General features: G+C 36.9%; 1 protein-coding gene across 2 annotated transcripts; it reads left to right on the top strand.

Annotated features, from left to right (window-relative positions):
- The first annotated feature begins 1,906 nt into the window (after positions 1-1,906).
- LOC131800223 (angiopoietin-related protein 7-like) lies at positions 1,907-6,352 on the top strand. Of its 2 annotated transcripts, none has more exons than XM_059117923.2 (4): positions 1,907-2,053; positions 4,687-4,842; positions 4,964-5,344; positions 5,907-6,352. In XM_059117923.2, the coding sequence occupies exons 1-4, from the start codon at positions 2,029-2,031 to the stop codon at positions 6,182-6,184; spliced, it is 840 nt and encodes a 279-aa protein (XP_058973906.2). In that variant the 5' UTR covers positions 1,907-2,028; the 3' UTR covers positions 6,185-6,352. The 2 variants fall into 2 exon arrangements, with proteins under 2 accessions (XP_058973906.2, XP_058973905.2); XM_059117922.2 differs by having other exon boundaries at positions 5,904-6,352.
- The last annotated feature ends 5,296 nt before the right edge of the window (positions 6,353-11,648 follow it).

Raw genomic sequence — 11,648 nt, 5'->3', positions numbered from 1 at the left:
AGCAAATGATCTCTTTAGCATTTTCCAATTATTGCTTGACCGTGATTCTCACAGCCTCTCGAGAGCAAAAGACTTAACTGGGACTTTTTCATAAATTTTTCTCAGATTTTCAAGGAATTCTCTGTAGCTTTGGTGCGTAATTGCCTCAGGCAAGGATTTGGTGGCCACTAAGCAACAAGGAGATAATAAAACATTTCAAAAATGATGAGTATATTAATGTGCGGAAACCGTGTTCTACAGAGACCGGCAGAATCATTTCTCACTTTGAATTTTTTGAGGTCACACTTTACTCTCGTATAGATATTGTCTTAATCCATTTCGGAAAAAGCGGGGGCGGGGGGAGGGGCGGTAAAACATGTATTATCTCTCTGGACTTTGAAATAGCCTCTCGCCGTCTATTTCCTTGCGGCAACTCGCAATGTTTACTCAATGGCGATCCAAGAAATCCTTTCTCAAATACGTGGATCGCTTTACTGACGACTCGTGCATTGTAAAAAGACCTACAAAGGCATTCATATGGAATGCATTGATCCCTTAATCGGTTGCCACAGTCATGATGTTCATGATGGTCTATAAAAACGCAAAAATGTTTATGATAGTCCATAAAAACGCTATAAAAAACAGCAACAGCAACAGCAATAACAAAACCCAAGCTAATATCTAGCCATCTTGACCGAACATGCTTAGTAAAGAAGGATTAATTTTTGTTATCCAGTATAAATCTTTGGATTTAATATTAATCAAGAGTAACTGGTTTTATCTATCTCACTGGGAGAGAAAGCCAACTGTGAAAGCGCTTTCGTGTTTTGACAAATTGAAATATAACCTGTTTTGATAGATTTGCAACAATGATAATTGAACCGGCGTCAAAAGTCTCGCTTGCTATGATTTAAAGCAGAAATTTACATCTACTTTTACGGAGACCTAAAAAGTAAATTTAATCTCTTCGGACGAGATAAATGCTAATAAAAGACTTTTAAAAACGGCCAGAGTGGTCAAAATAGCTTGATTTTCAAAATCAAAATTTAAAAGTAATTCAACATCCAGCTTTGAATCAAAACAGTACAATCCGATCATTTGGTTTGTTTCTTTTGCCGTCGTCTACTATAAGCTTGTCGGCGTCTTACACTCAAAACTTCCTTTCAGAGTTTAAAACTCTTCCCCTGGATGCTATTTACGTTTGAGGTAAGGCGAGCAGAGGGGTTACAAGGTTTCCGGCGTTTGTTATTTGCAAATTACCTGCATTCAAGAGTTTTTAGTCCAGAAATGCAAAAAACAAATGAGATTTGTTCAGAGAGTGTGTATCGCTCGTGTTTACCGCAATAACGTAATGTACTAGAAGGGAAAATTTATCAGTATGTTGCATGACATTATTCGTGCAACTGACGAAAGGAAATCTGTCATTTTTGGGCCATATTTGCTATGCAGCCAAACGCTGGTCTCTGCCAACATCCGGCTTCTTAGCTTGGATCTTAGTACCGAGTTTGAATTCCGTCGAGTTCTCTAATCGAAGTCCACGTGCAAGAATCATTTCTTAATTAGCCTTTTATTCGCTGGTCAGAATATCATTTATGATATTTAACATCAGGAAATATCTATTATAACCTTGCTTTGCCGCTCTGAACAGAGACTACTTGAGACGACGCCTTAATCATTAACCATGACAGATTCCGTGCCAGTTTCCACGAAATCTGTGCAAGACCAACCAAAAGGATAATAGGGTCGTAGCACGTATTGACACGAGCATTTTCCGCCAAATTAGTAAGTCTTTAATAACTTCGGAAGTCTAAAGTCCCACCTAGGACATAAAATAAAGGATATTTGTTTGGTAATTTGTTTTTTCTTCTAACAATGATTTAAAAGACCGTCATTATGCACAAACTTTGATCATTTCCTGCAAGGAGCACACAGGAGACAGAAAAGCAATCAAATTGGAGAGGCAAGTGCACTTAACAGTACTTAGAGGTTGAGGTTTTAATAGTCTATTTACTAACTGTTTGTTAGCAAATAGTTGTTCGAGGATTTACAATGAGTGGCAATCGCCGAGGAATAGGTATGTAACATCTGATGCATATAAACTTAGGTAAAAAGGAGAGCTTAGAACTAATGCTTACTTTTTCAAACGTAAACATTTTCGTAGTACATAGAATGACCTCCTTTTATAAAGGTTTAGTTTCAAGTTGGCTGCCCTGGAAATGGATTGCCAATGTCGAGTCAATGGCACGGTGGACGGCTACGTTTAGTTTTTGACAATATCTCCCTAACAAGTTAGAATTATGCCTGAGCTTTTAGCTGATTTATCGTCGGTCGTGCCAAAATTCTTCTTTTCCAAGAATTGAAAATGAATTTGTCCACACTCGGTGGAAACAACTTAAACATCTATTTCTTTCGTATTCGGCTCTTAAATAGACCCTAATGTGAGATAGACTATTGCATTCTTTGTTTGCCTCAGAATCGATGCATTTTTAAGGAGATAGGTATCAAAGGAATATGGGGAGCAAAGTTTGGAGCCACTCTTGTAGCTTCGCACAACAAACAGAAACATCCTTGGCCATTAAGTATAAAACCTAAAGAATCGTTATAAACAAGAAGAACGAAGTGTCTTGGGCAGTTTGAACAGCTTTCGTGGGATCTTTTACTTTTAGTGCAACTGAAAATAAGCACAAACAGGGCTTTTAGCACAAAATAGCATTTTTATGAGTAGGGGATATACTATATTAAATGGTCGACAATCAACATAATTCGATTCCCTCGGACTGACTTCACGGATGAACTGCCCCCTAGCAAAAGTACCTGCTTAAAAGGGGATCTACAAAATTGTTGTATTTTTATCTTGTTTTCCTGGTAGTTTAAGTTTTTCAGTCTATTGATATCCACAAGATATCCGCTCTCGCTTTATCAAAGCTGATTTATAATCGAGTAAAAAAGGCATAAGGTTTCTTTGAAAAAAATCAACGAAGGACATCTCTTTTAAGCCAAAGAGATCACTAAAGGGCTTACGGCATTTGCTTAATGGCGGATACGTGAAGACACGCTGTTTAAGTAATTTACAGATTGTTAAGTCTTTTGAATGAAAGTTTTACCTCACTATCGTACGAGTTAATTGAATGATGTAAACGAATCTCTGGTCGTTTTTTGATGACGGAGTCAGTTAGTCATTTGAGGAAAACACATGCACAATTTAAAAAAAAATTGTTGTTAGGGCTGGCCACTGACAAAAGATGTTCGCATGTAACAGAACAAGGTTAAAAATTAATTCTAAAACTATTCACTGTCCGTCAACTCATCTTATTTGCCAAAAGGAGAAACCAGCAGTAAGGGGATTTGGTCTCACTGGGACCAGAGTCAAATATCTTTGTTTTTGGTGTGGGTATGGAATACATATATATATATATATATATATATATATATATATATATATATATATTCATAGCTTTTCATGCAACTGAAAAAATTAAATAGTTTACTCTTAGGCCTCTAACGTATCATGCAATGAATAATTAAAATATTTATATATATATTTATATATATATTTAATTTTTGCCATACTATGCCTCATTGTCCTTTATCCATGTCCTTTGCCTTTATTTACCTTCATCTACCCTAATCTACCTTAATTGTCTTCATCTCACTTCATCTACCATGTTATTATCTCATTTACCTTTATATCCTTCGTTGTTCTTCCTTGTCCTTCATCTATCTTCTTTTGGCCTCATCTACCTTCATCAACCTAAAATTACAATCATTGATCTTCATCTATCTGCCTCTCCTTTCATCTACCTTTATCTACCGTGGTCTACTTTCATCTGCCATTCTTTACTTTCAGACCTTCATTTGCCTTTGTATGTCTGTCTTTATATACCCTGATCTATCTTCATTCTCCTTTTATTTCCCTCATTGTTCTTCAGCTACTTTCATCTATCCTCATCTTCCTTCAGCTTATATATTTTATCTTCATCTACCTACATCCATTTTCATCTGCCAACATTCACCTTCAGATAACTTCATCTTCCTTCAGCTACCTTCGTATGTCTTATCTACCATTTTATACCTTCATTCACCTTCATCTATCTTCATTTACCTTTATCTACCTTCACTTAACTTCACTTTCATTTTCCTTCTTTTACCATCATTTATCTTCATCTACCTTTATTTACCTTCTTCTAACTTTATCTAACTTCGAATGAATTAACCCTCAACTCCCTTCACTTACTTTCATCTCCTAAATATACCATCATTTACCTTCATTGGCCCTATTCTACCTTCAAGCACCTTCATCTAATTTTATTTTCCTGAATGTACAAGACTTTGCGTTTATTTAACTTTATTTACCATCATCTACCCTTATCTACCCTAATTTCCGTTCACTTACCTTATTCTCCCCTCATCTACCGTCATTCACCTTCAACCATCTTCATCTCCCTTTTTCTATCATCTTTTACCTTCATCTTCTATCATCCATGAAAAACTTTTCAAGAAAGTGCAGTTTTTGACTGTTATCCTTAAAAACGCCAAAAATCACCTTTCTGACCATCTAAATTTCAACAATTTCTGAGGAGCATGCTATCTATTTACCCCTCCAAGGACTTTATTTATTCAGCGAATATTAATCCGACCCCCCTTACCAATCCTCGATCGGCGCTAAGCAGTGAACTCACATCATGTAATAAGATTTCTATCCTTCAGGTTCTGCTCTACTTTTTCTGGCACTCTCTGTGACTTATCAAATTCTACCATCAACGCGGGCATTCCCAATAGATTGCCAAAAGAACACTGCAGTCTGTTTAGAAAAAATAACGAAGGACGTCACTCAAGTTCAGGAGAACAAAACATTGGCGAAATGTAAGCACGATTCCTCTTCGTTCATGTGTGTTACTACCTTTATTAAAATCTATTAATTTATATTTTTATTATTATTTTTCAAGAGAATACAAACTGTTATTCCCTTGTATTTTATCAACAGCTAAGAACTGTGTTGAGCTCTACTATTCCGGTCAAAGGATCAGCGGTGTTTACACAATCGACCCAGATGGCTCAGGTTCCTTTAATGTCTATTGTGACCAAACTACTTCCGGTGGGGGATGGACAGTCTTTCAGAAGAGAATGGATGGCTCCGTTGATTTTAACCGCACCTGGAATAACTACAAATATGGCTTCGGTAACTTGCTCGGTGAATTTTGGCTCGGACTGGACAAGATAAACCGTCTGACACAAAACAAAACAAAGAACATGCTTCGAATAGATCTGGGGGTAACTACGGGCCAAACTGTTCACGCTGAGTATGAATGGTTTGGGATTGGGAATGCGACAGCTGACTACCGCCTGTACATTGGCAATATGACAAGTAAGTAAGCCGTCTTTTTAAACATTCATCGTTCGATTTTATGTGTTACTTCCCTATCGACGTCTACCGCCCCATTCACACCAAAGCTTAAGAGCTGTTTTGCTAAAACCATTTAAAATGTGTTTCTTCAGAGAGGCTGCTTAGACTGATGTATGTCCATTTTAAACTGAGCAAATTTAGCAAATTAACAAGTTAGTGACAACTTGAATCCTATGAAAAACTGGTTTTTAATTCAATCCCTTCTCCCAACTCCACGTAACCTGCAAAGAATGGTTCGTTCTAGTGTATGCCCGTTTGACTGTGTTTTGCTGTTAATTCTGCCCATACCAAGTTGAGTCCGCGCTCCTCCTTGGATAGTTTTCCTAAGCTGCTTGAGATAGAAAATTCATTGACCTCGGCTTTAGCAAAATCATAAAATTTGAGTATTTATTATTTTGCCAGGTGTTTTTGTATTTGGATATCTGCCCTACTTCGTCTATTCGTAGCTATCGAGTTTGAGGTGTTATCTTGATCCTAATATTATGGAATTTTGGTATTTGTTATTATTATTTTTTTTAAGCAGATTCAACTGTTTCCTCTGACTCCCTCAATCCTCACAAAGATCTCATTTTTGGTACCTGGGATAGAGATCCTGCCCATTGTGCTCAAAAAAGAGGCGGAGGCTGGTGGTATGGCAAGAGTAGTGCTTGTGCTGTTTGGTCGAATCTCAACGGAATTTATCCGCATTGTCGAAAGGAAACCTGGGCCGATATCCATTGGGGAAAATTAGATCCAAACAGTCCCGAGGGCAGCGCCCCCACATCAACTGAAATGAAAATTAGACCAGTGGATCTTTTTTAAAATTTTCTGACGGTAAAGTGTTCATGTATATAGTGATTTCTGCGTACTCTGATCGGTCGACTTCGCTTTTATTACAATTGTGACTGGCAGATTAGTGATCGAGTGGCTGTCCTTGAATTTGAATGAATTTCGCCAAGGGAACATCATCGTTAACTGTTTCCCTCGCGATCAGGCATCAAGTGCATTTATTTGCATGCATGGTGATTTTGATTCTTTTTTACGAACTATTCATTGTTGATTTGAAAACGCTGCAATTGAAAATTAGTTCGCTTGCTGTCGAAACTAAACCAAAATATCTGTGAATTCAGTTTTTGAATATCCGACAAAGAAATAAATCCGGACCAATCGATGCTGTTTTTAAACTTTAAGAGGTAATTTGCACGACAAGAAATAAAACGTGTATTTTTTTCAACGCCTTTTAATTGCAGATTTTAAAATGCTTAGAATACGCAGATTAGAAGAAATGACCAAATTATACACAACCATATAGAGTTGATGAAATGCGATTTCAGAAAAGAATCTTTTCATCACATCAAGATTAATTCAGAAGGATTTATATTTATGGAACGTTCTAAGCTATTAGCTAGAGTTCCTAAATGTTTTTACTTATTTCTATAGAGTTTACGTTTTCTGATGATTTTTTAAGCTTCACTATCTTAGAGCTATCAATCAAGCGATTTAAGATTATAACAAAATATGTAACTTAGGATATGTGAGTTTTACCGTGTGAAGAAATAAAGACTGTGGTACATTATTTATGCATTTACGTCAATAGCCATGCGATAGCGTTGTCATGATAACCCAATAGGCTTCAAACCTACTATACTCGAGGATTTTCAAGCCCTCAATGATTATTCATTTTCGTATTTGCCAGTGAAGTTTCTTACACACGATTGACTGTAAAGACTGTAAAGGTATGGGGTGTAAGTTGGGAACCTAATTTTATCACAAATTGGTAAACAACTTCACAAGTACTTTATTTTGCATATCTTGATAATACAAAAAAACTAACCAAAACAAACTAGGATAGATACGAACGGAAAACGCTATTTGTAATCTCTTATGAATTGTCAGTGAAGCCCTGGATAAAGAAGGATTAAAATATGATTTCGGTCACGGTATGGCAAGGAAATGAGCGTACTTTGACCCTTAATTGTCTGCATTGTTCTAACATCTGATGATGAAGCTGCAAATTGATCAAAATGAACGATGAAAATGTCTTAAATTTCTCTCCCAAAGTCACGGAGTAGCATGAATAGCAAATACCAAACTTGGAAAATTCGCCATAAATTTTGCTCAAACTGTCACATGGGCGGAATCTTCAAAATGGATGGAGACAGATCATTAAGCTACTTAGCTATCGTTCTGTGAATGAAAAGTCCAAGACACTAAAATAATGTTTTTTTATTTGTTTCCCTCTCAATTTAAAATCTCTAAAATACAAAGCCAATAGTTTAGTTTAAAAATGCGCAGAAACACTTTGTTTTCACTTTTTATTGCCTAACCTTTTTCGTGTTGAAAGAAATTGAGACAGTTTAAGTAATCTTTCATACATCTTGATTGTCATGTTTATTGGATTTAACCTGTCGGTCGGACCGCCTTTGTGAATTAAAATGCTGCCAGAATAAAGTCGTTGAATAACTGATCAATTACGTAAACGGGTTACTGCCACCTTCAAGTCGCTTCAAGGTAGAATTTCTTCTCACAGCATCAACACAATATCAAGCAGTTGAATGTTGACAATATCGAGAAATATCAATAAGGGAATTATTTATTGCAGGATCCAATACAAAATTTCCCAAAATAACACCATAAAAATAGAATGGCAGCCAGTAAGGAGAATTTCTTATGAGATCTTGAGAGTAAAAAGCCGGTGAAGGGGTTATCACGGCTATCACTGCACTAAAGAATCTATCGAGCATTAGAAAGTGGGCCGTGAGCAACTCCCATCTTCCGTCATTAGGATTTCGAGTCCTTAACGCGCGAATAATACAAGATTAGCTTAGGCAGGAGCAGGATGTGGAGGATAGAATGGAATAAAGTCAAGTGACGCCTTCGCTAAGTGCGGTCCTCTCGACTTCCCGTCGGAAAAAAGATTTATTTTACTTTTTGCCCATGAAAAGGATTTAGGACACATGTTTCAAAAATAGTTTAGTTGTTCTCCAATTCTCTGTTTTTGCGTCGCCACAAGCCAATAATCATTTTTGGCCAGACCACTCATGTGGACAGCGATCGAAAGTGTAAATTTCAAAGATTCTATCCAGCGCGCAGCGACTGCAACAATGTAGCTCACGGAATTCTATCTTGCTACAAGTTACAAGATGTATTCACTTAGTTCACAGACAAATATTGTGGTCCATAGGAGCGTAACATCATTAATGACAGAAACCAGAAATCAGTAATTGACACAGTCATTAGTGGAAAAAGAACTCCGAGTCGGATTTTCAGATTTTCTGGAGACTCGTGACAGGCTGAGTTGTTTAAAGGGCATGTAAATCCAAAAAACAATCATTTTATTTTCACATAGATTTTTAGTAAATATATCAAGTACACTAAAGGTACCATTCGTTTTTTTTTTTTCAAAAGTCCATTTTCAATTTGTAAAAGCTCTTCCAAATTCGAGACATTCGCCATCTTGAATGGCGCTATCTTTCCTGTGACGTCACGGGTGGAACCTCCAAAGTCTCGTTTTATAATCGCGTGAGACACGAAGGAGTCTTTTCCACAGCCGTTGTTTGCCGGTCTCGTCATGATTTTCTTACTTACGGTTTGCTTCAGTACGTTCAATTTTTTCATAATGGTAAAGTTTTGTGTCGTCCAGTTTTGTACTGATTGAAACAAAACTGGGCATACAATGCAAATATTTCAAAATGACGCTAATTTGAAGCGACAATTTGTGAAATTTGTTCAAGTGAAAATAGCCGATTTCGTCGAGCCGTTCGAACATTCTGTTGTTTGTAGCAGTCATTTTTCTTTCTGGTGCTGCACCGACGATTCAGGCCCTACCAGAAGCAAATAGGAAGTATAAAAACGACCCATAGTTGGTAGACGACGAGGATTAGGAAGTGGCCGACCGAACTGAGAAAGAAGTTGAGCTCTTCAAAAGTTAGAGGTCAACAGAGACAGTACAAAATCGATTTACATATAAACGTTTCGTTAATTAAACAACAATAGCTTTATTGGTTCTCTAAAAACATCTTTTTTCTGATCTAATGGAAGATTATGGGTTTTGTCTTTACCGTTATCATCCGAGTTTCCGTTTGTCTATCTAATATCTGATCTTTTGCAATATCCGCCCGGTGAGGTGTGGGAGGATATATACTATTGTAGAATGCCTCTCAATGCCACCCAAAGAAGGAAAGAAAAAAACAAAACAAAAATTTAAAGAACTTTAATTCTGCAACGTTTTCAAAATACAATTATCTAAAAAGCATTTTCTTATTTCTATATGAGGAACTTAGGCTGTTATTGTTACAGCCTTTCGAGTGAAAATGAACTGACTGGGACTCCCAGATTAAGTTTGTTCTGATACTCAAGGGCTAGGATTATGTGGCGACTAAGCAACGAGGAGATAAATAAACGTTTTAGAAATTTGAAGTACGTCATCGCGCGGAAGCTGTGCTTGACAAGACCCGCCAGTATCATTTCTTGCGGTGTGCATGCCCGTGGGGCGGAGGGTTAATACTTCATAGTGAGAGGCTAATCGGGCTTTTTTCGCTGGATTGGGTCGCATTTTCACGACGGGATTAACTATAATGGGGTTGCATTTTTCAATATAGTTAGGTGAGAATACTCTCGTCAGTAGAGATTTAAAAATGGAAACATTTACTGTCAAAAAGTTGTCACAGTGTTCCGTGTTGTTGTTTAACAATCGGCTGGCATTAGAGCCACAAGAAGCTTTTTACTTAATTATTTTAACTAACTTCGTTGCGTTTTAAGAGTAATCATGCACGATCATGTTTTATTGGACAAAACCTTTCCATATAGTGTCCTCAGGAGCTGAACATCGTTAGATAAAAAGATGTCGAATTTCCGATCCATTACAAAACGGGAAGCAAGCTTACGCTGAACTGAAGAATCTATTGAGAAAGTGGACTGTGAAATAAATCTAGCTAATCTTCTAATTTGTAATGAATATTTCGAGTCCTCGACGAGTAATCAATATCGGGATTAACCTGGGTGTGGGCGACAGGGAGAGAATAGAGTAAGATAAAGAAAGATAAAGTTAAGATGGATTTAGTCGATGTGTAATAAAAAAGAACAAGAAGATTTATAATTCAACTGATGAGGTTGGACCTTTGGCCAATAGGTTTATTAACTAGGTAGCCAGGGAAGCAGGTGATCGGCGAGAACTTGTAAATAAGATATATGTTGTAAATAAGAAAATATGTTTACATTGGACGTAGCATTGTATTAATGCCATCTTGACCGAACAACCTTGGTAAAAAAGGATTAATTTTTGTTATCCAGAATAAATCTTTGGTTTCAGCATTAATCAAGAGTAACTGGTTTTACCTCCGCTGGAAGAGAAAACCAACTGTGAAGGCGCTTTCTCGTTTTGACAAATTGAAATATAACATGTTTCGATAGACTTTCAAAAATGATAAGTGAACGTCAAAAGTCTCGTTTGATTTGATTTAAAGCAGAAATTTACACCTACTTCCCCGGACGAAATAAATTCCAATAAAGACTAAATGCCAAAGAGTGACTAAAATGGCTTGATTTTTCAAAATCCAAGTTTAAAAGTAATTAAACATCCAGCTTTGAATCAAAACAGTTTAATCCGGATGGTTTGGTTTGTTTCCTTTGCCGTCGTCTACCACAGCGTGAAATTATAAATTTACGAATCCATAAAAGATGGCGTAAAGTAAGCGTTAAGATCCTCTTTACGCGTCTTTACGAACTTCTTTACACTCTTGTATACTCCGCTGAAAGGCTGTCAAGGTGCCAGATTCCAAATCTGTTCGTCAAGTTTTAAAAACTTTACAAAAACAGCAAATTCATTCCTTGCTTTGGAATAATAGTGAATTCGACTGTCGAATCGCACTCAAACGGTGATTTTTGGAAATAGTTCCTTTGACGTAAGGCGAGCAAAGCGATAGTTCTAACAAGATTTCTGCCGTTTGCTATTTGCTGAATCATCTGCATTCAAGAGTTTGTAGTCCAAAATTGTTAAAAAAAAACTAATACGATTAGTTTAGAGAATGTGTATCGCTTCCATTTACTACAATAACGTACCGCACTAGGAGGAAAAATTTATCAATAAGTCGCATGACATTAATCGTGTAACTAACGAAAGAAGATTTGTCATTCCTGGGCCATTGACTTATCATGTGATGACTGCTTTAAAATATTTGCTATGCAGCCATACACTGGTCTCTCCCACCATTTCAGTGGCTACTTAGCTTGGATCTTGGTACCACCACGAGTTTGAATTCCGTCGGGTTCTCTAATCGCATCCCAC

The sequence above is a fragment of the Pocillopora verrucosa genome, chromosome 12, assembly GCF_036669915.1.
Source record: "Pocillopora verrucosa isolate sample1 chromosome 12, ASM3666991v2, whole genome shotgun sequence".
NCBI classification, from domain to species: Eukaryota; Metazoa; Cnidaria; class Anthozoa; order Scleractinia; family Pocilloporidae; genus Pocillopora; species Pocillopora verrucosa.
The sequence above is the reverse complement of the archived record's forward strand: the minus strand, read 5'-3'. Positions and strand labels throughout refer to the sequence as shown.

Coding starts and splice junctions, on each gene's coding strand:
- LOC131800223 (XM_059117922.2), top strand. CDS start 2,029: ATGAGTGGCAATCGCCGAGGAATAG. Junction 2,054..4,686: donor TGGCAATCGCCGAGGAATAG/GTATGTAACATC, acceptor TCTATCCTTCAG/GTTCTGCTCTACTTTTTCTG. Junction 4,843..4,963: donor GAACAAAACATTGGCGAAAT/GTAAGCACGATT, acceptor TTTTATCAACAG/CTAAGAACTGTGTTGAGCTC.